The 27,841-nt window shown below is 42.5% G+C and overlaps 1 protein-coding gene across 1 annotated transcript in view; it reads left to right on the top strand.

Moving 5' to 3' along the window:
• The window catches only part of fhit (fragile histidine triad diadenosine triphosphatase), a gene marked incomplete at its 3' end in the record, with an annotated part of 218,157 nt that overhangs the window by 160,646 nt on the left and 29,670 nt on the right, over positions 1 to 27,841 (top strand). Inside the window, exon 4 of the mRNA XM_079217765.1 lies at positions 5,498 to 5,566. Within this exon, the coding sequence (XP_079073891.1) occupies positions 5,498 to 5,566 (69 nt within the window). The remainder of the gene's footprint in view (positions 1 to 5,497; positions 5,567 to 27,841) is intronic.

Consider the following 27,841-nt stretch of genomic DNA (forward strand, 5'->3'; position numbering starts at 1 on the left):
AAATGTAGACTGGGGAAGTTATCTTCATAACTGTGATCCCAAGGACAATGATGATTAATCTTTTTTGCTCTAAATTGTTGAAAATAAGGCAAAACAATTCTACTGAGGGTCAGGGTTGACATATATCCCACCCAGTGGGGGCTGGCGAGTCAAAACAATTGGAGCAAAACCTGACTTGCTGTCTGCTCTGCTCAGTCCTGATTCTGGTTCTTCCGTGCCCTGTGGGCCCAGCAATATGGCCTGGGCCTCCAGCAGCGTGGTGTTGGCTCCCAGCGAGGACCAGCGGAGTAGCAAGGCAAAGCCCAGTTCCTGGTCGAATTAGGAGACACTGCTGTCGGGCTGAGCTCTGGTCCGGAGGCCCTGCTGGAGTCTGAGCAGCTGAAGGAGTTTCTAGTGAACCTGCATGATTTCATCTGTTCTCCCAGGGAATCCAACACGGTGGCACTGATGGCAAGCATTAATAATAACTATGTAGAACTAGCCAATCTTCTCTCTGATGGTCTCGTTTACTGATGTAGGTCAAATACAAGCAGTAGGATACAATTTAGACTGTTTCCCAAGCAGTTAAAAGCTCCTAACAGTAACTATAATATGCATTTATTGGTATTACTACATTAGTTACTTATCGCCTCTTCAACAAATAATTAATCAGTAAAACAATCACTCAGGCTCTGAATGAGAATGAACCTTGTGTGTCACTAGAGGCCTGTCAGTAAAGTGCTGCTCGTGGAGATGTTCGCTGCCCATGCCTAATCTAGTATTCCAGGGCTCTGGAGTTATGGTGGCGTATGTTGGCGCGAAATGATGCTGCACTACTCACCTGTGACTAAATCCTGTATTGGCGACTGGTATCCTTCAGGGCTGCTGCAACAAGCTAAGAGCTACAGTTACACTTTACTTTGTTTGTCACATACACATTGTTGTAGAGGATTGAAGATGACATTTGGAAACCATCGTTGGACAAACGCAATGCCAATATTGTACTCTGGTGGTTGATTGAAAACTTCCACTTTAGGGGAAGACGTTCTCCCTTTAAGTGCTTCTGTGGTACATTTTTGAGGCGCTTATCTGAATCACTAACGGCTGTTTGGTGTTAGGCTGCTCTCTACGGGCCCCCCACCCCACAGGCCTCAGCTGCACTGCCTTACATCTATTCACTCCCCAGTTTGGTCTTTTCTGGATTGTAAAACTAGTCTTTGATAATTGGAAAGCATCAAAGGCAGACTGAAGACAAGTCAGGACCTGTGTTGGAGTGGAGCCTGAGGCCTATCCAATTCATCATCAGCAAAAATGTTTAATTGAAACACTGATTAGGAAGAATTGTGTCATTTCTGTTTAATGTAAACCGCAATGGATAAAGGATAGACCCCTATTGCAACTCATTTAATGATAAGCTTACTTAACATGTGCCATCAACAACATCAGAGTTATCTTTTTATAGACTGCAGTTCGTGGAGTAAGATGTTATGATTGACGCCTAGCAAGCATTTTTCTCTTGGAAAGAAGACTATGGCCACCATTTAAAAAAATTAAATTACTTTTTTTTTTTTTAAAAGACGTTCAAAAGTGAAACTTTTTTCACAGACTGATTAAATGTTCAGATTTAGACCAGATTTCAACGTGATTTTTAATACAAACGTGTCATCCTCTACATTGTGCTAGTACTAGTAAATTGTCATTTTAGATGCTTACTAAGAAAACAGATCACAGGAAAACAGAAATATGGTCTACGTCAGCTAATCGGTGGTAAAACGTTTACCTTTGAACCACTTTTAAACATCACCGTATTTGAATCATTTGAACCTTTTAAAATACTCACAGTAAAATATCAAGCAATTAAAAACTTTTTTTTATCGTAGCACATCAACAGTTTCCACATACAGGACAAAGAAGATCATATAACATCGGGAGCAATTTATTCAAATGTTCTAGTTACATTTACAGTAACCAATATCATCTCTCTTTCAACCTACAACTGAACAAACCAACATTTTAAAACAAATTGGTGTTTTGTGACACGTTGATGTTGTGTTTTTGGCAGTTAAAAAGACGGCGAAAATAGGTCTTAGACGTTCGGAACGAATATCAACCAATTTTCAACTAGAAATGTTGATATCCCGTTTGGTGCTCACTCGGCGGTATCAAATGCTTTTGAGTGGTTAATGAAGTGGGCAGAGCGAGATTGTGTTTTTTTCCAGTGAGGAGACAATATTATCAATGACTGAAACTGGAGCTGTTACTGTGGAAAACAGGTGGAAAACCAGACTGCTAATATGGCTGTAGTATGTTCAATCAGGAGAGACTTGTTCCGAATTCACAATATTTTTATTCCGTTGGAATCACAATGAATAGTGCAACAATGAATAGTGCAAAGTCTTTGGCGATCGGACTCTATCCTGAACCAGGATAAACAAGGGGCAGGGACGCTGAGTTCTGACCCGGCCGAATCCCCCCTGGAGTCCGGACACTGGTGGTGGTGGTGAAGAAGGGAGTTGCTGTCCTTCAGTGATGAGTGAGTAGTTGACTGCCTGCTGCCTGGAGGTGACTGGGGTGGAGGAGGGTCGCATTCATTTCCACGCTGAAATGACAACTGACAGCACAGAGTAGAGCACACCTTTAAAGTTTGACAGCAACGATCTGATTGGCTTAGAGACACCGTGATGTCTTCGGTTGGTTGCTTACAAGTGGACGCCCCCCCCCTGATCAGCTGCTACCGTATTGAAGAAATAGACTGCGATATATGAACGACCCGTAGTGTAGGGTCTTCCTTCCTGAACTACCGCTAAGGTCTATTTCATTGAGGGAATATAGGAGCTTAGTGAGCTGACCAATATATCTGGGATATTTGCAGGATGTTTAGATATTGTAGTCATTCCTAAACTAGAATCATTCCTGTTAAAAAGGGAGAGCATGTGCATCATGTAACTACTGTCATAAAGCCATTGTGAGGCTGGAGGTGCTGTTAATACCAGATAAACTTCTACAGGAGGCTACAAGTGTTGAAGGCGGCACTTTGACGATTGAAGGGAGGGATGTTAGTTAACAATGGCTGCTTATGAGGCTGCTTGTTAATAGCTGTACACCAAGGGTCTTTTATTATTAGTTATTGTTGATTATAGTCATTATTCTCAATGAGGCAGCCTTCTTTAACACTATCATTGAAATGCAAAGCTTCTCTGCTCCTGTGTGGGCTTATTCTGACAGCTCAAAGATGTATTCTACATCTTTACTTGACTTTTTTATAGTGAAGAAACATTGTAAGAATTGGCCTGACCTTTGATCTTAAGCAGGGGTGTCCAAACTACGGCCCATTTTTTATTGGCCCGCAGCAAGTTCTAGAAATATAATGGAGAGAAAGTCAGGCAAATGGCAGCTAGCCTGTGAGCTCAACTCATCGTATTTTTGCTGTATTTTTGCCTCACTAACAGCTACGAGGTCGCTCAGCGCATAGTGCGACACGGGAAACCTTCTTAGACGCGACTTCATAACACAGAGCCTCACTAAAGTCAGGAATAATGTGCCCAGAATAATGTGCCTGGAAAAGATGCCGGAATTCAACAACGTGAGCATGTCCAGAAACACGAAGGTGTCAGATAATTCTGAGGTCGCTGCTCAGTCACGGCTCCGTGCTGCAGCGGATTTATTCCCAGAGGTCAGACATTGACCAGTTTTTGAAAGAGAAGGACCGACCTCTTCATGAGCCGAGTGATCCTCTATGGTTGGCAGACCTGGCATTTCTAGTCGATCTTACTCATCATCTCAACACACTGAACAAGAGCCTGCAAGGCAAAGTAGAGGTTGCACCACAACTTGACGAACACATGAAAGCATTCTGTGTGAAGCTCCGTCTCTTTGAGACACAACTACACAACTTCAATATTGCGCACTTCCCGACGCTGCCTGAAATCAAAGTAGCTGTTCCAGAGGTCAACCTTTCTACTAAAATGGGGAAATATGTGCGCTTAGATCTTTCTGCCATTGAGAAAGAAATCAAGCTGTTCTCGACTTTCTTCCTGGTGGATGCAGAAGAAGTGGAAAGAGAGTCTGCAACTAGAACTGATGGAGATGGAGTGTGATTATTCTCTGAAGAACCAGCATCAGCTTCTCTCTCTACCTGACTTCTACCAGAGTTGGAAAAAGGCTATATATATATATATATATATTTGTATATATATATATATATATATATATATATATATATATATATATATATATATGTGTATATATATATATACAAATATATATATATATATATATATATATATATATATATATATATATATATATATATATATATATATATATATATATATATTTGAACTCATTTGATTCATTTTGCGATATACCTCACCTCTAGTCAGTGGCAGACTTTCGTATATTTTTCTGTTTGTGGCCTTCAGTAGGGTGACCAGACGTCCTCTTTTTCCCGGACATGTCCTCTTTTCGAGACCTAAAAAATGCGTCCGGCAGGGATTCCAAAAACGTCCGGGATTTTGCCTCGTTGGATATTTGTGTTTCTCTGGGTCTTTCACAAACTAGTTATTACGCTCTTACAAGTTTTGGAATTATTTCGTGTGGCTATATAAAGTATTTATTATTTGAATTTTTTGTTTGTTATCATTGTTGCTTCAATATATGGACAAGATACATTAAAGAAGCACTGAACTAAATGCCACAACAACATTAACATTATCTTATGTGCTCACATTTTTAGAATGTTTACGTTTACAACTGTGAAATGCTGTTCGAACTGTTCAAACTAAGGCTTCTTCTACATCCCCCTGGTCTTGAACTCTACAGAAAGAGTCTTAGCTAAGATCAAACTGTTCCCAACATAGAGGATAACAACTAAGGTATTTCTGCTCCCATACTCTACAGCATCTGTAGCTCATGGGGATGAGTGGTCGTCCTGCAGCCATGAGGTAGCCGGTTTGATCCCCACTCTCCTCATAGTTTGCATGTTGAGTGTCCTTGTGTTACCTTATGTACTGATAAGTATTGGCAGACTGTGTAAAGGCGTTTCAGGGAAAACAGATTTTTTTTGCTGTAGTGAGTGTTTGCTGTATATTTTTATTTTTATAAGTGTGATTTTTGTCAGATAAAGCAGTTTCATAGGGACATTACCATATCATCCATGCAAAGAAGAAAATCAAAGTTAACCATACAGACGGCCAGGTTTATGACAGCAGGGGGTTGACACCAGAAGGGGGGCGGCAGAAAAAGTCAATTAAATCCTTAAAAGCATAAAAATAAGGAGTCTCTGCGGTGTGCAGGTAGCACGCTCGTTGAAATGCACGGTCACTCTCCTGTGATTTGTGGCACGGCAGTAGCGCTCCGCTCTGGCTTCTCCAATGTACTGTGAAGTAATGAAGACTCTCTGCGAAACTGGCTCTGTCACATCAGTCTGTCAGACGACTCCCAGGTGAAAATGTACCTGTGTCTCCACACAATGCACCGCATCTAAACCATTACTGTCTCTTGTTTTCTTTGCTTACAGCATGTCCACGTCCATGTGCTGCCCCGGAAGGTCGGGGACTTTGAACGGAGTGACAGTGTCTACGATGAGGTCAGATTGCTGTATTTTAAGCTACTTTATGCCTGCGGATTTATGGAAATTACAACTTGTATTTGACCTACGCTACCCTGGGCTGGACTAATATGTTAGTCATGGGTAGAGAAAAGAATAACCTTTTTTTAAATAATATTCTCCATAATCCATGTCAGGATTTATATGGTTGTAAAAATGTTTTGCCCCTGAAGAGTTTTGGATTCCACTTTTTTAAGGTCTCTGTCTCATTTTGATTCAGTCTTGGTCTTAGACAACAGGACTCTGTGGTTTATCTTAAGTCCACAACTGTGTTTATCTCTTCATTGTCTGTGCATGTAATTCATTTTTTGACATCATTACTGTGGTTGCTCAGAGAAACAAAGGAAAATTCCAACTCATAAAATGACCTTTTTACTCGTCTATCAATACAGTTCTCATGATACACACACACACACACACACACACACACACACACACACACACACACACACACACACACACGGTAAAGATGGCAATAAAAGACGTGAATGAAGAGGACGTTTTTATGAGGATGTCTGCCTCGGTTTTGGTCTTGACTTGGTCTCGTCTCAGTCTTGATACAATCTGGGCTCTGTTTAGCTGGTCTTGTCGACAACAATGTAAAAGACCAGTATATATATATACCTTTTGAATTAATTGCACCCGGGATCCGTTCAGTGATCAGTTCAGGTATATACCGAACAGGGAGATACATTTGCGGTTTCCGTTGTGTTTCCATTCCATGTTTTATTTGAGATACCCGAGAGCTCTGAGTAACCTAGATTAAAAGTTGTAAAGCTTGTTAAACTAAGTACGGCCTGCTTGAACAAGGCACAACTTTCTATTTGTGTAAATTAAATGGGCCTCATTGATGGCCATTTAAAAGTTGATGTGGTACTACTTATTTATCTGGCAAAACATAAATATATAGATAAGCAAAAACAACATTATGATGGTGGATCCATGTATCTTCCAGTACTGCACAACTGGCATTGTTCTGCCAGAGTGAGACTCCTGTGTGTTACAGCAGGAACCTGAAAACACAATTCACTGCTAATGAACTGATTCACCTGTGGCTCCTAATAACTTTAATTAAACATCTGAGAGATGAGTTTGAACAAATATCAGCGGGCTCTACAGCCCCCAGGAGCCAGAAGCTCCAAACCAATGAACCACAACACTTCAATAAGAAAATAATGAACATGCCTTTCAGGCTGTTTTAAATTTCTCTGTGACATTTTGAATTTGTAACAAGAGAGTCTGGAGCAAATGAATATCAATGACTGGTGAGTTTGATATGAATATTCCAATAACCATGTTTAATAAAAAATAACTTCACTATACTCCCTCTTTGTGCCTGGGGGGGGACGAAACAGGCAGAGTCCCAGCAGCAAAATATAAATAGGTTTGTTTTTAATTTGCATATGATCATAAAGGTTATTGTGGGAGCAGCGCCATTGCCACCATTTATATTTTCCATGTCACACCCAGCTAATGAGAAAAAAAATTCTTTAAGCTATTTTCTTTGCAGTGAATAATAACCGTGTGTGTTCCTCTCGTACCTTACCACTGTGAAGTGTTTTATAGATTTAACACATTTATGTGTTGATAAAGACTATTTAGAACGCAATGGAGCAGGTGAAGCTCCTCTCTTTTCACAAACCTATGGGTGTAATTCCATCAAGATGTTATAAATGGCAGCATATGGGAACTGCCCATTTGTTTGAACTTAAAAGCCCATATTTACAAGTTTACCTCACCTTAATAACATATGTGACCAATTTAATGAGGGCTCAATAAATTGATTCGTATAGACATGATTTAAATAATATGCTTTAGCTTGATGGGACACACATTCATTGTTTTGCGTATCACAAATCTTGACTATGAAATCCTGAGTCAACAAGTCCCTGATCAAGTCCTAAAATGACAGTGGAACAGTTAATGGAAATACATAGTTTTTAATAGCAAAATAATCATGGGTGTCTTGGTAGGTCATATTGAAGAGATAAAATAATCCTTCATCAGTCCCGCAGTGGGGAAATTGCAGGATTACAGCAGCAGTGCACACAAGAGACACCTAAAAGTAATAAAAAATAAACCGTAAAAACTGTAACGAAGAAAATAATCCACAATGGCAATATTATATATACAGACGGAATGAAAAGTATTTAAAATGTATTTATATTGCACCAGTTAAAGTGACCAAAGTGATTGAAGTGTTTTTTTGTGGTCTACTGCAAGCTCAGTTGGTTGTGCAGTCTGACAGCAGCAGGAAGGAAGGACTTGCCGTACCTCTCCTTCACACACCGGGGATGAATCAGCGGTGGCTGAAGGAGCTGTGCAGAGCTGCAAGAGTGTCTGCATGGGGTGGGAGGTGTTGTTCATCAGGGATGATAACTTAGCCATCATCCTCCTGTCTCCCACCACCTCCACTGTATCCAGAGGACACCCCAGCACACTGCTGGCCTTCCTTAAAAGCTTGTCCATCTCCTCCTGTCAGCTGCCGAGATGCTGCTGCTCCAGAAGACCACTCATAAAAAATGTCTGATGCCACTACAGAGTAAAAGAAGGTCTTCAGGAGAGCTCTCTGCACTCCAAAAGACCTCAGTCTCCTCAGCAGAAAGAGTCCACTCTGTCCCTTTTTATAAAGTGTGTGCTCAGTCCAGTCCAGTTTATTGTTCAAGTGAACACCCAGGTACTTATAAGATTTTACAATCTCAATGTCGTCCAGTCCCTGTATGTTCACTGGTACCAGAGGAGAGCGTTTACCCCGGCGGAAGTCCACCACCAGCTCCTTGGTTTTACTAGTTGATCTGGAGGCGGTCCGTTGGCACCATCCTATAAAGTCCTGGTTTAGTTCCCTGTCATCGTCGGTGGAGATGAGGCCGACGATTGCAGAGTCATCAGAACTTTTGCAGGTGGCAGTTATTAGAGTTGTGTTTAAAGTCTGAGGTGTATATGGAGAAGAGGAATGGAGCCAGAACGGTTACTTGTGGGGCCCCCGTGCTGCAGGACTGACTCACACTCCCGTATCCGCACATACTGTGGACAGTTGGTGAGGTAGTCCAGGATCCATGCAGTGAGGTGGTGGTCCACCCCGGTCTGCTCCAGCTTGTTCCTCAACAGCAAAGGCTGGATGCTGTTGAAGGCACTAGATACGTTGAAAAACATGACTCTCACAGTGCTTCCAGCCTTTTACAGGTGAGAGAGGCATCTCTGTAGCAGGAAGATGACATTAGGGTGTCATCCACCCTGATGCCAGATTGGTATGCGAACTGAAGTGGGTCCAGAGATGAACCTGGGAACAATCAAGTTTACATAACGAAGTGGACAGGAATTACAGTGCTATGAAGTAAAATATTGCATTATAATATACTAATAAAAGTGCAATAACAGAGTTCAGAAAAAAAAAGCTCTGCACAGTACACCTTCGCACTCCCCACTGCCAGGTCCCGTGCTTTATCAGATGCAGATAGTGTGTGACAGTGGAGTCACACTCAACGGGCTGTTTATCACTGTGGAGAGAAGGGATGGAACTCGGAGTGCCATTCTATTGTCATTTCATTTAGATGAGGTGGAGCACCGCAGGAGTCTAGCGCTGCACAGTCAATCCAGCGGGCTGACAGCAGCTCTGTGATAGTGAATAGAGTCAGCAGTTTGTAGCTATCTGTCTCTGTTTGCACCACCCCCCTCATCCTCTGTCTTTTTATTGGTATCTCTCGCTCTGATTTACCAGGTGGCACATTTAATTTTCTTTACAGCTCACCTGGCCCAAAAACACCTGTCACAACGCATCATACTTGCTTTGTGAGCCTTATTTGTGTGAGCCTTTGTCTGTAGGAGTATTTCAACTTTTCTTTTCTTTTTCTTTTTTTGTCCTTTGGAACCCTAACTAATAGCTGCAATGACTCGTTCGACAGTCCATTCTCAAGGTAAATAATATCAAAATGTATATGGGCTATGTACAATTTTTAACCAAAGTAAAAAGCTTGCCATTTATTGTTGCTGCTCTTAGAGTGGTGGAGCTAAATGTATATTTTTTATCCTGAAGGTGGTGCTATTGGAAAGGTGTTCTTTCTCTGAGAACGGTTCAGCTACCTAATTCAAACTTGGGTTCTGTTAATGCGTATTAATTATTGGATGCCTGGTGTTTCATCCGGAAGAACTTAGTCAAACAACTTCTCTCGTTCTCTGAATTTATTTTCCTTGATCACCAGTAAAGTAAAAAGTGCTGCAATCGCGATAGCAGAGAGTCGTCAAGTCAACACGCAGCTTGACCGTCCAAAAAAACACCCCGAATAGCCGGAAGTTCGGCTCTTTAATACACGGTTTTCCGTCATGAACCTCTGACATTTCCAAGAGGAGGAGAATTGTGTCCTCATCTTTTCTCACAAGGCTGGAACGTGCAACGACCAGTCAGCTTTCCCAATGTCACTATACTGATAAACAGGTGTGAGTGTTGTATAGTGCAAAGCGTGGAACCTTGAGGAACAGACAACCGGACTGTTCTCACAGAAACTTCTCACAGAAAGTATTTGTTAAACTGACCTTGCACAACCTGAACTCTAATAGACATAAGAATAATGAAATGCAGAATATCTACAGAATATCTACAGAATATAACGATTTATATTATCAGTTCCAACAAACCTTCGGGTGTCATGTCGGGTTTGGGCTGTTTTGTTGCTTAAAGCCTTGGTTCACTGGAGTTCGGGTTTGGTGTAGACTGGTTTAGCAGTACCGATATGGATACAGGGTACATATTTAGGTCTAATTTTTAGGCCAGAAGACATATCTACCCGGGGGCATTATTTGTGTCCAAATTAAAAAGGGTTCATCCTCTAAGGATCTCAAATGTGCTCAGTTAGTATGACAATCTGCCTATTTAGATCTTTTTGGGGGCTAGTGGTGACAGTAAAAGGTTCCGGAATTGAAGAAAACGTAAGGATTCATCCTCCGGGGGCCGTGACAGACGGCAATAATTTTCAAACTATCTTGTCACAGAACAAAGTGATTATCAAGTTGGATCAAGAGGGTTCAAATAGATGGAATGGCAGGGGATGACCTGAATTATGATAAATTATCGTCTGGATCAGTCATTCCAAAAGACTGGCTTGGAGAAGATTTAATTAGTCACGAAATACATTTCTTCCATAGTCTTTATTTAGCATTTATATCTGCAGTTCACCTTTGAGTCACAGTAGGGAGCCTGAATGGTGTTATAGTTGATTATATAGTTGAATAAAGTAAATTGAAACATCAACATCCCTAGCACCGCTTTCACTGTATATACTATATTTCTTTTTACACACTTCATACTTTGCATTTTTGCAATTTTATTATTTAATTTTCTTGAATGCCTTATATGTAACTCTGTTTGCTGCTGCCACAACCACATTTTCCCTTGGCAATGAATAAAGTATATATCCTAATTGTAGCCTACTTATAACATTGAATCTAACATGAAAGACTGGCTACATTATGTTTGTTTTACTGATGAGAGGATTCAATCCGATTTTGTGTGTGTGTGTGTGTGTGTGTGTGTGTGTGTGTGTCACAATGCCCCAATAATTTGAAAAGTCTGTGCCCTGACATGTGCAGTGAAAAGACCAACAAAAACAGAGTAAAAACTTAAACCAACTGAGTTCAGAGTTAAGGATGAAAACGGTCTCTTCTCATATCTGTAAGGATGAATGATTGCTTGAAACATGTTCAGTGAGTCCCTACCAAAGTGTATGGATCACATGGAGGCAGAATGATTCTCAGAAAACTAATTGTTGTGTGAAATTCAAGGTTTATACAAAATAAATCACCTTTCATAAGTCACTAGTTAAGTCAGTAAACTAAACAAAAGACTGTTGGTCTACAAAAGTGGAAAGTCGGGCTTAAAGTAATTTTCTGCAGAAAACAAACAACAAAGGTGCATTGCTTTATGAAAATCCATGTATGACAACCTCAGTCAGGATTTCTTTTCTACATATCTTTGTTTGTCTTTAGACAAGAAAAGACAAATGCCTTCATTTTAAATACACAAAAAAATATGTTTCTCCCATCCTGTATGAATTTGAGGTTTCAACTGAGGAAACAAATCATTGAATGAAATGTTATATTATGTGAAAAAATATATATAAATATAATTTTATAGTATTATAGTATATCAAAAACGTTGAAGCTCGCTTCTCACTTCTTAGCCTCTCCCCTCTATCTCTTTCTTCTCCTCCCTCCCTTCTCTACCTCATTCAGCTCATTGCTCTTAACTCCTTAGGTCCTTCCTCCCCTTTTGAACTGTATATTTTTTCAATGAACATTTTCTATTAAAAACTGAAAATCATTGTCCATGGTTATCTATTTTATCCCAATAATACTATGAATTGTAGGTGAAATATAGCAAATTCAATCAATATTTGGGAATTTAAATAATTGTCTTAGTTGTTACTTGACGTTACCAAATTGTATTTATCTACAAGGGTACAAGGATCGGCAAGTTATTCCTGCGCCTTTCTTGCATTCCATCGATCATTTTGGTTTTGGGAAACTTGTGTTGCATTTATAACCGCTGTCCTATGTCTGATGTGCAACTGAAGTAACAAAAGCCATGCATATGTAAGAAAATAGCTTTTGAATAGCAGTCCCTCACTATACGTGAAAGGTGAAAATAATTTGCCCGTGTACGAACGTTCACAAGTGTGAACTGCTTAGTCGTGCCCCTCAACGTGCGCTGACATCACGTGACTGTCACAAATGTTCACTGATAAAAGCACGAAAGGCACACTTTAGAAACAGGATTTCTTTCAAATCTACATTTGAAGCGAGTATTTTGCATTTTGGTCCACCACTCACCTGATGTGGAAAGGCCTTTAGTCATTTATTTTGGGCATGTTTACCTGATTAAGTATTTCTGGGCTGCAGGCATTACACCTTAGAAAGGGCAATGGATTTCCAAACTAAGTGTTTCAACCTTTTAATCAACTGCAGGGGGAAAGAAACAAGGCTGCCACAAATAAATTCCCCCCTGGGGATGAATAAAGTATCTATATATCTATCTATCTAAGCAGCAACTGAAGGCCTGGCAGCAACTAAAGGCCTGGCAAAGCATCTCAAAGGAGGAAACGCGGCAGTTGGTGATGACGATGGGAGTAAGACTTCATGTATTAATAATTATCATTATATTCCACAGTCCAAATACTTATGGCCCTGACCGTATATGACAATTGGTTTAAGTTTCAGATCCAAAAAGTGTACCACTGAGAGAGCAGTGGCCAGAGTGAGCTTGATGCAGTGAAAGCAAAACAGCTCTGCCTGAATTGGAAAATGTGTATGAACCCTGAATTTGGCAACTACTGGGCAGTGTTTAGTTAAAAGTTGCAACGATGAAAGGTTCTGAATTTGCTTCAACTTTGATATCTGCCACTGACATCCATATTATTTTTGAGGCTCATGGATATTGAGAGCTATTGTTGCACCCTTGAAACGAACTGTCCTTCTTTAGTTTGGCAACTTTTATTTAACAAATCCCAGTTTAATAACAAGCATACGTTTTGTCTTCAGCCAGTATACAGCACGTCTACTTCACTCCTCTCTTGAAGCGACAGCGCTCTTTTCTAAACTGCATGCAATACTGTCTGCCCTTGACAGCCAGTATGTGTACAGGTAATGTAATGTTCTCAAACATTGGAACAACAACATATGACTTAACTTAAACACACAATTTAAAGTAAATTGTTAGTAATGGACACAGTTGTATTACATTAGTAAGACATATGAAATAACATATTTCAGGGCACTACAATATGTCAAACTGATGAGAAAAAAAGCACAATTTCTCTGCCCATGATTAAACGTATTGTAAGCTTGTCTTTCTATGTTGTGGAATATTGAGGATATTCTTTAATAAAAGAGCACGAACATTTTAACTTACAATGTGGAAAAATGCTTCCATAGTGGCCAGATCCTGCCACTCTAAGAGTATTGTGACAATTATTGAAGACATCATTTGGTAGCACTTTATAATAAGTGCACACTATTTAGCATTAGTAAAGCATGAATAAACAATGAATTCATCATTTATAAAGCATTATTCCAACATGAATACTCAATAGTAACTTAATTATTAACACAGTTATAAATGTTTCATTCTTGATCAATAAGCTATGGTTTCATACTTTATAGATGATGAATTCCCCATTCGTACATGAAGTATTCCTGACTTATAGATGATTAATAAGATAATTTGTAAAGTGTTAGTAAATGATAAAAAAGATGCTGCAATTCATGATGAATTCAGGTAGCTACTACCCATTAATTCAGTAGTTACTACTCGTTAGTTAAGTATGTGCTGTGACTTAATCTAAAGTGTAGACCATCTATGCTTTACAAAGCATTAATACATGTCATGATGAATTCAGTAGTTACTACTCGTTAGTTAAGTATTAGTTAAGCATGTTCTGTAACTGAGACTTCTGCCCTGGCTCAAAGCTAGCAGAAGTCTCAGTTATCGCCCTAATGGTTGCCTGTTGCCTTTACATCTATTATTTAAAAAAAAACTGTTTCAGTGCTGGTTGCCGATAAACCCGGGTGCCATGTCTCAGCCATAATAGGCACGTTTTTATGAAGCCAGATTCGGTCCATCAACGGGCCAGAGCCGTTTCAGTGCTGGTTGCCGATAAACCCGGTTGCCATTACGGACATGGGCCAGAACAGGCCCATGTCCGTAACAGTAACCATAACCGTAATATCTGGGCCAGATATGGCAACAATGAATTGGGCCAAAGCTGGCTCACATTCGGCCGCATCGAGCCGGAACACAGCCGAGTCAGCCGACACTCAGCCGCAATACGGCCGAGTCCGCTGGCTACCTGGGTAGCATAATCAGAAATATGTAGCTATGTGCAAACAAACTATGAAACACTCGTGCCACTGACGTGCATGGCCCCCCAGAACCATCATATGAATGTTCTTTATCACTTTGTGTTGTGTCTATTTCCCTTTTCTGTTGAGAAGATGACTTAAATTTACTAATGCTAAATAGTGTGCACTTATTATAGTGTGCTACCCATAATTTCGTGATGAATGATTTAACATATTTGAGCTTAGTATCCATTACAATTAAGTGATCACAAGCTGGAAAATATCAAAATCATGCTTTCTTTTGTGTTGTGGTGTTGTCTTTTTGGTAATTTTCAAAAATAAATGCGTATATGATGGTGCATCCCTTTCGAATTACCCATGTACAATCTTATATCAGCAATACAGGCTCATTATGGCTTCCGATTGACAAACTCTAAATAGGTTATTGTTATTCCCTGAAAGCAGTTGCCAGTGCAACTGAATCCATCTTACCAATGAAACACTGATCAAGTGTCTGTTCCTTCTATAAATATGTAAATTAAACTTTCAATCAAAATGTCAGTCTTCTAAATGAAGATGCCACTCAAGCTAATTTTCTCCTCTTAAACTTCCAACTCAATATATCATACAGTCCACCATGTGTGGACAGCAGACACACACGGCACCACCATGAGCATGGAGGGAGGTCACACGAGATGTGGGGACCGACCCGCGGAGCCACTCCACCACCTTGAGAGAGAAAAAAAGAGACAGCTGACGCTCCCGTTCAGCAATGTGTTTTTACAGAGCGCCATTCTGGGCTCAGGAAAGCTCACACGGGGCGCGTGGACCGACCCACGAAGCCATTTCAACCACCAGCAGACACTGGCCAAGCAACGCACAGTTACGCAGCGCCTCTCGGTTGGAAGCCTCCAACCTCGTCTCGGCGATGTTGTGCGTCCTGACTGAACCCCCTGACCAGCCTAACCCCCGTAAAAACAGCACCATAGACACATCAACACAATGCCACCACAGATGAAAAAACACAAAAAGCAGGAAACTTACCAGATGCTGTTCATTAAAGACAAATCCATCCGCTCTCCTCCGGTTGTACAGTTAATCAGGGCGCTTCAGTTCCAGAGTGTGTACTGACACACTGACCAAAACAGATGCTAGAAGGCCTTCTCGTATAGTTTAATCATTGGATGAGCACGGTTAACCAGATCATTAAACAGCAGCCGCGCCGCGCCATGCAGCAGGCTGAAAGCAAGGCAACAGAGGAACAGAGGAGGTGTGCAATGAGAAAATAAGCTAATAGGGAAAAATTATTAGAATACATCTAGTGCATTTGTGAAAAGCAATTAAACTATAAAATAGCTATAACTTCTAATTATTAAAAAAAAGATTATAAAATAAAAGAATTGTAAAAAAAAAAAAATTAAACTTTGTGATTCTGTTTAGACCAGCAGAGAAGGCTTAGCAGGCCCTGACGGCCCGCCACTGGTCAATAGACATTATCTGCCCTCTAATAATGACACTGCTTTTTGTATGGGGGACCTATTGGTCCTCTTCATTCACAAGCTACATGAATGCTATGTATTCAACCTGATCTTGTTGTGGACAGCGGGTTATTTCAGACAGGAGAATGAATAAATAGAGAACGGTTTGGAGAGTCCGTGCCTCCCATTCCTCACTGCACTCAGCCTCCCCCTGGGAGCACTGGGAACTCAATTACATTTGTGCCATGCTTGAGATGGTGGAACACAATGTCAGCTCATGATTATATGTTATAATGATGCTGTTTTCTGCTGTTTAGTGTTCCAGGTGTGTCTTATTCTTTCTCTTTGCACTCCCACCATTGCCATAAAGAAAGGCACTGCAGTTGCCACATGCAAAAATACAACCTAAGCAAAATATATATATATTTTTTGTTTTGCTGGTCACTCCTTCACTTGACCTGTGTGGCACTGTAGCTTTGGCCATGGGCACCAAATTTATCATTATTATTATTATTATTATTATTATTATTATTATAAACATTTTAAAGGAAACATTATAAAAGTGTAAGGCATAAAGGCCACATTGGCTTCAGGTTTCAGAACCTTATGTTGCCTTTAATGGCATATGTGATGACAACCATACAGTCAATTTGACTGCTGCAATGTTATTATCACTACAAAAGTCTCAGACATAAAAAATGATGATGACGAGAGGAATACACTAGACCAGTGATTCTTAACCATAGGGCCGCGGCCCCCCATTGGGCCGCGAGCGCCACCTAGAGGGCCGCCAAAAACTTTACGTTTTCACCTGTGGGCCGCGGGACCGCATAGGTAATGAATTGAAGACACCAGCGATATTACTGTTATCCATGAGACGCTCAGTTACAATACAGCTTCCCACCACTTGGTGGTGGTAATGCGTCAGTCAGTTGTGTAACAGGCTCCAATATGCCGAAGAAGAAACTCAGCCAGCCATTAGCCTGTAGTGAAAGTTATAAAGAAGTCGTTAAAACGAAAACATGAAGACGAAAGTGCTGCTGAACATCCCCCCTCCCCCCCCCCCCCCCCAAACATCTAAATGTTTGTGCAAGTATGATCCTGACTTCACGAAGTTGGGCTTTGTGAACGGAGGTAACGAGGCGGAGCCCTGAGCCCAGTGTGTGGGCTAACGCTAGCTTCGCTAGCTAACGCAGCACTTAAAAGGCTTCACACCTAAAGCGATATCTAAAGACCAAACATCCAACGCTTGTGAGAAAGTCAGTGGGATTTTTCAAGAGAAAGGACGATGGGCTCCAGATGGAGAAAAGGTCTGTCGTGTCACTGACGGGCAACTCCAAATGTGCTGTGAAAGCCAGCTGTCACAGATATGAAGAGCAACTTCTGGTTCTGCAAAAATTAAGACGCATCATTCACATCATAAGGCTAAATTTTAATTTGTACTTTATTTAAATTTTATTTACAGTTTATTTAATTTGAAAATTATTATTTTGAATTGTGTGCACACTTGTCTGCAGACTAATAGTTGCCCAATAATTTTGAACACAGATATTTTCCTAAGAAAGTAAAAACCTCACTTTTAAATATTTAGGTTTGAGGTTTATTAACATTGTGGATTAACCGAGAGCACTGTAGTTGTTCAATAATACAATAAATGTCTTTGTGATGATCACATTGCATCATGTCATTTATTTGACACGGTTTTTGCTTGTTAAACTGTAGGTAGATTTGATTTAGTTATTGATTACAAATCAAACCAAGAAGGAGATCAATTAGTTAATAAACCAATACAGTATTAATATTTGAATGGGCCCCGGGGCACTTTGTACTTGAGAAGTTGGGTCCCGAGGTCAAAAAGGTTAAGAACCCCTGCACTAGACCTCATTCCAACGTCTTTTCTAAACTGACTTAATGATTTCTTTGTTTTCCCTTGCTCTATCTGTGACTGTGGCAACATTGGTGCTGTGGATCAGATTTGACCCATATAGGCTTCAGAACTTAATCACAGCAGTGACCTGTATTTTATGCTTCCCTGAAAAGGCAAAGAATCTGCTTGGCAATCAGATAAACAATATACTATATAGGACAGAGTAATTGCTGAAAACATCCAGTTTGTACCCCTTGATAATAGAGATAATGATACTAGGTTGACTGTGTCATCCATCTTAAAGTGTGTATTTTCAGAATGTATTATCCATTGTGGCTCAAGGATCATTCCGATTATTTTCAAACTAATCTGTTTTTTATCCTGCAATTATATTATTACACTATATTGATTCTGGTCAATATTTTACACACACACACACACACACATATATATATATATATATATATATATATATATATATATATATATATATATATATATATATATATATATATATATGTATGTATGTATGTATGTATGTATGTATATATATATATATATATATATATATATATATATATATATATATATATATATATATATATATGTATGTATGTATATATATATATATATATATATACATATATATACATATATATATATATATATATATATATATATATATTCACACGCACACACACACACTCAAAACATTAAAGTAAGGCATTGTACATGTTCTATGAGCATTCAGCATGTTTAGTGAGAAACATTAAATCATTCAATTGCTTAATGTTCAAACAATACAGAAAGGTCTTATTATATAGGTTACATTGTGATTTGGTACACCAAAACTTAAACATGAGAATCTAATTTCAAATGTTTAAGATATCACTCTATGGTAGATTCTTTTAGAGATGGATGTTACATTAATTTAGTGCAGAAAACCACCATCCACCATACCGAGTCCCACACCCTTTTACCCTCCTCTTTAACCCTTGTGTATTGTTGACATTGGCTGTCTTTATTAATTGTTTGGGTCCCAAACACTCTACTGCTCATTGTGTATAAAGATCAACTGCAAATGTATCCATTTCCTGTTTTTAATATTTTCTTTTCATCTTTCTTTATCTTGAAAAAGGATGCAAGAAATAGAAAAAGGCCATAAAGCATTGTTTTATACCGAATAAATAATACATGTCTTTTTTTATATATATATATATATATATATATTATTATTATATTATATATAATAATATTATATTATATAGCCCAACATCACAAATACAAGTTTGCCTCGGAGGGCTTTACAATCGGTACACATGACATCCCTATCCTGGGACCTCACATCGGATCAGGAAAAACTCCCCCAATAAAGATAGTAAAAACCCTTTCACAGGGAAAAAAAGGGGAAGAAACCTGAGGGAGAGCAACAAAGGACGATCTCTCTCCCCGGATGGACAGAAGTAATAGATGTCATGTGGCCAGAATGAATAACGTAACAGAGTTACAGCACATTCAATGAATGTGACAGAAATTATTCATATGATGAGTAGTATGCATGGTCCATGATCCAGATAGCCATGATCCATTAAGCAGAAGGAGGTAGAGAGGAGGGGCATCCCAGGGGCAGTGGGAGGAGAAAGCAGGGCCATGGCAGCTGGCAGGACCGGCTCCAGGCCAGTTGCATCAGCAGGGCCATGGTTGCATCAGCAGGGCCAGGGGGGAGGACCAGAGTCCTCCCCCTGGTTCCAGGCAGCCACGAATCCATGGAAAAAGAAAGTAGAGTTAGTAATATGCATTGAAGAGACAATCATTTATCCAGAAGGAGAGGAGGAGCGAAAGAGGAAGAGAAAGAGAGGAGGAGCTCAGTATATGTCCCCCAGCAGTCTAGGCCTATAGCAGCATATCTAGGGGCTGGACCAGGGCAAACCTGAGCCAGCCCTAACTATAAGCCTGAAACAGCGCTAACTATAAGCGCTATCAAAGAGGAAAGTCTACTCTTATACCCCTTATAAACATTTTATCTTAAAAAAACTAAAACCCAAATAGACTGACTCCTGATCTGCAGCCACTTAAGAGTTTTGTCTTTGCCAATTTGTCATTTTTCACCCCACCCTTCCTGAGATGAAGCTATGACTTCTTCCTCCATAACCTGACCTGACTGCTGACCCGTCATTTGTATACCACTCACCAAACTTTAGGGGGGACAAGCACAGTAATACATTACTTATTATGATTATACTGCAGCTTCTAAATTAAATGGGTACGTCATTTTTTCCATCCCTTTGATTAATACAAGCGGTGCAAATTACACTCTTTTTCATTACGATTCATTACCTTTTTTCAACCGCAAATTGTCCAAAGGAAATTGTCGTAATTTATCTAATAAGATAAAGTTTTCAGTCTGTTTATCTCACTTCAATCATTTTTATTGCAGCAAAATAGGATTGTCAAGCAGACAAACTGACCAACACTGTCATAGATGTTGCACCTGACAAACTGAACTGTTTGTATTACAGTCTACATAGTCACGTCATTCTTAGCTATTTGGTTTTTACTGGTGTAGGGGGAGAATAATTTGCGTGGCGGCATGACACTGAGCATCTACACCAGGCCTGGCCAACTTGCGGCTCCCGAGCCGCATGCGGCTCTTTGCCTGGTTTCATGCGGCTCTTACGTTCATATCGAAGTTTGTGGGTTTTTTTGTTTTAAAAAAAAATATTTTTATTGGTGTCAAACTCAAGGCGCGACGGCTTGAAAGCCATGAAATCGCGGAGCTGTTTTCAGTCTTTCGCGGAGCCGTTTTCAGTCGGTCACGGGCCTTTGCATGGGCAAAAAAAAAAATACTGCTTTTATTTTGAAGGGATTTTTTAATGCAGCAGAGTACAATTTATTCAACTTCAGTCATCCATCCATCCATCCATTATCAGCCGCTTATCCGGGGTCGGGTCGCGGTGGCAGCAGGTTCAGCAGGCCGACCCAGGCTTCCCTCTCACCCGCAACACTTTCCAGCTCATTCTGGGGGATCCCGAGGCGTTCCAAGGCCAGCCGGGAGATATAATCCCTCCAGCGTGTCCTCGGTCTTCCCCGGGGTCTCCTACCAGTTGGACGTGCCTGGAAAACCTCTAATGGGAGGCGTCCAGGAGGCATCCTGACTAGATGCCCGAACCACCTCAGCTGACTCCTTTCGACACGAAGGAGCAGCGACTCGACTCCAAGCTCCCCCCTGATGTCCGAGCTCCTTACCCTATCTCTAAGGGTGAGCCCGGCCACCCTGCGGAGGAAGCTCATTTCGGCCGCTTGTATTCGAGATCTCGTTCTTTCGGTCACGACCCAGAGTTCGTGACCATAGATGAGGGTTGGAACATAGACCGACCAGTAAATGGAGAGCTTCGCCTTCCGGCTCAGCTCCCTCTTCACCAGGACGGACCGGTACAGCGCCTGTTTTATTGCTGCAGCCGCACCGATCCGTCTGTCGATCTCCCGCTCCACCTTACCCTCACTCGTGAACAAGACCCCGAGATACTTGAACTCCTTCGCTTGGGGTAGGCAGTTTGTCCCCACCTGGAGGGAGCAATCCACCGGTTTCCGGCAGAGCACCATGGCCTCAGATTTGGAGGCGCTAACTCTCATCCCTGCCGCTTCACACTCGGCTGCAAAACGCCCCAGTGAATGCTGGAGGTCACAATCCGAGGAGGCAAACAGGACCACATCATCCGCGAACAGCAGAGAGGCGATCCCGAGACTCCCGAACCGGATCCTCTCCGCCCCCTGGCTGCGCCTAGATATCCTGTCCATGAAGGTCACGAACAGGACCGGTGATAAAGGGCAGCCCTGGCGGAGGCCAACACCCACCGGGAACGTGTCTGACTTACTACCGAGGATACGAACACAGCTCCTACTGCAGGCGTACAAAGACCGGATAGCCCGTGCCAACGGGTCCGGCACCCCATACTCCCGCAGCACCCCCCACAAAAACCCTTGAGGGACCCGGTCGAAAGCCTTCTCCAAGTCCACAAAGCACATGTAGACTGGTTGGGCAAACTCCCAGGACCCCTCCAGTAGTCTTGCAAGGGTAAAGAGCTGGCCCACTGTTCCACGACCGGGACGGAATCCACACTGCTCGTCTTGAATCTGAGGTTCGACAAGCGGTCGGAGCCTCCTTTCCAGCACCCTGGCATAAGCTTTTCCCGGGAGGCTGAGCAGTGTGATGCCACGATAGTTTGAGCACACTCTCCGGTCCCCCTTCTTGAAGATGGGAACCACCACCCCGGTCTGCCAGTCCATGGGCACTGTTCCCGACCCCCATGCGACACTGAAAAGGCGTGTCAACCAAGACAGCCCAACAATGTCCAGTGCTTTCAGCATCTCAGGGCGGATCTCATCCACCCCTGGCGCCTTGCCACCAAGGAGCTTTTTGACTACCTTAGCGACCTCTGCCAGGGATATGGGAGAAACCACCCCAAAGACTTCCGACGCTGCCCCCTCTCCGGGGGACATGTTAGCCGGGTTTAGGAGTTCCTCAAAGTGCTCTTTCCACCGCCCGACGATGTCCCCAGTCCGGGTCAGCAGTTCCCTCCCCCCCCCCCCCCCCGCTGAGAACAGCCTGGGGTAGGCCCTGCTTTCCCTTCCTGAGCCGTCGGATGGTTTGCCAGAACTTCCCTGAGGCCAACCGAAAGTCCTTCTCCATGGCCTCCCCGAACTCCTCCCATGCCCGAGTTTTAGCATCCGCGACCATCGACGGCTTCCCTCACCCCCGGTGTCCACCACCGGGTTCTTGGGTTGCCGCCACGACAGGCACCGATGACCTTTTGGCCACAGCTCCGAGCAGCCGCGTCCACAATAGAGGCTTTGAACATGGTCCACTCGGGTTCCATGTCCCCAGCCTCCCTCGGGATTTGTGAGAAGTTCTTCCGGAGGTGGGAGTTGAAGACCTCCCGGACAGGATCCTCCGCCAGACGTTCCCAGTTCACCCTCACTACACGTTTGGGCTTGCCAGGTCTTTCTAGCCGACTCCCCCGCCATCTGATCCAACTCACCACCAGGTGGTGATCAGTTGACAGCTCTGCTCCTCTCTTCACCCGAGTGTCCAAGACATACGGCCGCAGATCAGATGATACGACTACAAAGTCGATCATTGATCTCCGGCCTAAGGTGTTCTGGTACCAGGTACACTTATGAGCCACCTTATGCTCGAACATGGTGTTCGTTATGGACAAACTGTGGCTAGCACAGAAGTCCAACAACAAAACACCATTCGGGTTCAGATCGGGCAAGCCGTTCCTCCCAATCACGCCCCGCCAGGTTTCTCTGTCATTGCCCACGTGAGCGTTGAAGTCTCCCAGGAGAACTATGGAGTCGGCAGGCGGCGCCCTTTCCAGGACCCCTCCCACCGACTCCAAGAAGGCCGGATACTCCGAACTGCTGTTCGGTGCATAAGCACAAACAACAGTCAGAGCTTTACTCCCTGCAACCCGTAGGCGCAGGGAGGCGACCCTCTCGTTCTCCGGGGAAAACTCCAACATAGCGGCGCTCAGCCGGGGGCTCGTGAGTATCCCCACTCCCGCCCGGCGCCTCTCACCCTGGGCAACTCCAGAAAAGGACAAAGTCCAACCCTTCTCCAGGAGCTTGGTTCCAGAGCCCATGCTGTGCGTGGAGGTGAGCCCAACTAAATCTAGCTGGTACCGCTCCACCTCCTGCACCAGCTCCGGCTCTTTCCCCGCTAGCGAGGTGACGTTCCACGTCCCTAGAGCTAGTCTATGCTGCCGGCGATCGGCTCGCCCAGGTCTCCTGCCTGGCCCGCCGCCCGGTCTGCATAGCACCCGACCCCGATGCTTCCCCCCGCGGGTGGTGAGTCCACAGGGTTGCTGGTCCATGATCTTTTTTCGGGCTGAGCCCGACCGGGCCCCATGGGTGAAAGCCCGGCCACCAGACGCTCGCCGTCGAGCTCCCCTCCCGGGTCTGGCTCCGGGAGGGTGCCCCGGTTTCCCTTGTCCGGGCGAGGTAGCTTCATTCCGTGAGCCGTACATCATCAGGGTTTTTTGAACCGCTCTTAGTCTGGGCTCTCCCCCGAGACCTGTTTGCCTTGGGAGACCCTACCAGGGGCTGACGCCCCGGACAACATAGCTCCCAGGATCACTGAGCCACTCAAACTCCTCCACCACGTTAAGGTGGCGATTCATTGGAGGAGTCATATGAAGTCAGCTTCAGTCATATTTATGTAAAGTGTTGTGACTATGTTACGTTGTTCAATCTGGTCACATGACATCTATTGCTTCTGTCCATCCGGGGAGCGGGATCCTCCTCTGTTGCTCTCCTGAAGGCTTCTTCCTGTTTTCCCTGTGAAAGGGTTTTTACTATCTTTATTTGGGGAGTTTTTCCCCGGGACAGGATGTTATGTGTACAGATTGCAAATTTTAATTTGTGATTTTGGGCTATATAAAATAAACTGAATTGAATTGAATATTCACACACTCCTCAATGCTGCGTTCACAACACTGTACTTGCGTGAGTTTACACATCGGACTATTTGTGATAGTTCGCTTCATTCCCAACGGTTTTTTTTATGTTATGTTCAAAAAGGCTGAAGTTTTAACATTATTATGTGTGTTGTATGACCTTGTGTCCGAAGATGCACTTTTGGGTTTTTAATTGAGTGTGAAAGGGAATATTTCTGTGTTTGGCATACTGTGATACTACCTCAGGTTCAAACGGCACCATATTTTTGTCATAGTAACAGAGACATTTTAATGTTTGGCTCACGGGGGGGAGGGGGTGTTCATGTGTGCCCATGTGTATGATCATAAAGGTTAACACCACTATTGCAAAAGTGCAACATGATAGGAGAGTTAAGTGTGGACTCCTAAATATTAGATCTTTGTCTTCTAAAGCTGTATTAGTAAATTAATTAATATCAGATAATGATGTTGATGTGTTGTGTCTTACTGAAACCTGGCTGAGACATGAGGAATATGTCAGCCTAAATGAATCTACTCCTCCAAGTCATGTTCGCCATGGAGTTCCACAGGGTTCTGTGCTTGGACCAATTTTATTCACCTTATATATGCTTCCTTTAGGCAATATTATTAGAAAACACTCCATAAACTTTCACTGTTATGCCGATGATACTCAACTATATCTGTCGATCAAGCCAAATGAAACCCACCAGGTCGCCAAACTTCAAGCGTGTCTTAAAGACATAAAAACCTGGATGACCTGCAACTTCCTGCTGCTGAACACGGACAAGACTGAAGTTATTTTACTCGGACCAGAACACCTCAGAAATCAAGTATCTGATGATATGGTTTCTCTGGATGGCATCGCTTTGGCATCTACCACCACCGTAAGGAATCTCGGAATTATTTTTGACCAGGACCTGTCCTTTGGCTCTCACGTGTAACAGATCTCAAGGACCGCCTTTTTTCACCTACGGAACATCTCAAAGATCCGGCACATCCTGTCTCAACGCGATGCAGAAACATTGATTCACGCATTTGTTACCTCAAGACTGGATTACTGGAACTCCGTGTAATCAGGCTGCTCCGGTAAATCCCTTGGATCTCTCCAACTGATCCAGAATGCTGCAGCTTGTGTACTAACGAGGACGTGGAAGAGAGATCACATTACTCCTGTACTAGCTGCTCTCCACTGGCTTCCTGTAAGTTCGAGAATCATATTTAAAATCCTTCTCCTTACCTACAAAGCCTTAACTGGTGATGCACCATCATATCTTAAGGACCTTATAGTGCCAAATTTCCCCACGAGAGCATTACGCTCACTGAATGCAGGGTTACTTGTGGTTCCCAGAGTGTTAAAAAGTAGGTTGGGGGCTAGAGCTTTCAGTTATCGGGCTCCTCTTCTGTGGAATCAGCTTCCACTTTCAGTTCGGGGGGCTGGCACAGTCACCTCATTTAAGAGTAGACTTAAGACTTTCCTCTTTGATAGCGCTTATACTTAGAGCTGACTTCGTCAGGAGAGGGAGAGTCAGACAACTCCCCTCGCGATTCACGTGGACACCCATCCTGTGATTCAGCCTGATTCCGTCAGAACCCCTTCCCCGTCTTTAAACAAGCGTATAGTTATGGCTGGCTCAGGTGTGCCCTGGTCCAGCCCCTAGATATGCTACTATAGGCCTAGACTGCTGGGGGACACTGAGCTCCTCCTTTCCTTCTCTTCCTCTTTCGCTCCTCCTCTCCTCCTCTTCACCTCTTCTTTCTCTCCTTCTGGATAAATGATTGTCTCTTCAATGCATATTACTAACTCTACTTTCTTTTTCCATGGATTCGTGGCTGCCTGGAACCAGGGGGAGGACTCCGGTCCTCCCCCCTGGCCCTGCTGATGCAACCATGGCCCTGCTGATGCAACTGGCCTGGAGCCGGTCCTGCCAGCTGCCATGGCCCTGCTTTCTCCTCCCACTGCCCCTGGGATGCCCTCCTCTCTACCTCCTTCTGCTTAGTGGGTCGTGGCTATCTGGATCATGGACCATGCATGCTACTCATTATATGAATAATTTCTGTCACATTCATTTGAATGTGCTGTAACTCCGTTACGTTATTCATTCTGGCCACATGACATCTATTGCTTCTGTCCATCCGGGGAGAGGGATCCTCCTCTGTTGCTCTCCCTCAGGTTTCTTCCCCTTTTTTCCCTGTGAAAGGGTTTTTTACTATCTTTATTGGGGGAGTTTTTCCTGATCCGATGTGAGGTCATCCGGGACAGGGATGTCATGTGTACAGATTGTAAAGCCCTCCGAGGCAAACTTGTATTTGTGATGTTGGGCTATACAAAATAAACTGAATTGAATTGAATGATGTGACTCTTTGCGGTAACACAGTAAAAAATGTGGCTCTTAGTCTCTGACTGGTTGGCCACCCCTGATTTACACCAATGGAAAAAAACATGCAAAAACATGCAAAAACAAACTTTCGTTTATTGGAAGACTTGGTTTTCATCTTTGTTTTTCTCATTAAACGTTAACCTAATGCAGAGGGAGAAAGTCCCAAAATTCTCTTCAAAAAGCAGTTTAGTGTCTTGTACCCAAAAGTAGCATTCCATCAGGTGGTGCTAGGGGTGAAGGGAAAAATGTATTCTTAGTTGCATTGCAATTCTCTCTTGAAGGATTATGACTTGATGCAGAAAACTCAATAATTGAACATTTCAAACTCAATTCTCAACGTTATGATCACCTGTAACAAATCTGTGACACTGGGCTGTCTGTTCCTTAATGCTTCCCCTGAACGCAACATATTATGTGTCTTGTTACATTCTAAGCTAGGCTAAATACTAGCAGAGTTTGAGCAGCTGAATGATGGATACAAGCCGGCCGACACACCTTTGCTCAAAAGCTAACATAAGGAAGCATATTGCTTTTTCTTCTTCCCCGCAACTCAAAAAAGATGAAGCAAATCACGTAACTTCTTTTGCCAAGAATTTGCACCCCTACTCAGTCATTTCTGAATCAGAGCTTTAGCGCTATGTTGCACCGAGATACAACATTCATCTCGACTTTTTTAGGGACAAAGAGTTAGTCACACTCTCGAACCAAACCACAGATAGTCATGGAATCACTGTGGAAAACGGGTCGGCTAGAAGTAACAAGCTACAGAATCTAGTGTCACCAAAACATAATTTGCATGGAATCACTGTGGAAAGCGGGTCGGATAGAAGTAACAAGCTACAGAATCTAGTGTCACCAAAACCACGTCCTTTATCACTCTAGTGTTACCATGTTTCAGAAAGCATTCATTTGTATGAGAGCTGAATGCTTACTGCCTATAACAGGTGGATTTGCTTGAAGGGAAGTCTATATTATGTATTTGTGAATAAGTAAGGTATCTCAAATGACTCAGAACATCCTGAATTATTAGTTTTTACTACGAGGACGTCCTGATTTAATTTCTTTTCCTGTTGGTTCTCTTTGCTATGATGGAAATGTAACCCTTCAGCTGACACATCTCTTCTATTTGTTACTAATATTTTATTAATAAAAGATAACGGAAGTAAATTCATCTTTTTTTTTTAATCATGTATCTTTAACAATATGTAGTGTTTTAGAAATTGCAGATAATCACAGTGAGAAAA

Source organism: Taurulus bubalis (assembly GCF_910589615.1).
Source record: "Taurulus bubalis genome assembly, chromosome: 5".
In the NCBI taxonomy this organism is placed as follows: domain Eukaryota; kingdom Metazoa; phylum Chordata; class Actinopteri; order Perciformes; family Cottidae; genus Taurulus; species Taurulus bubalis.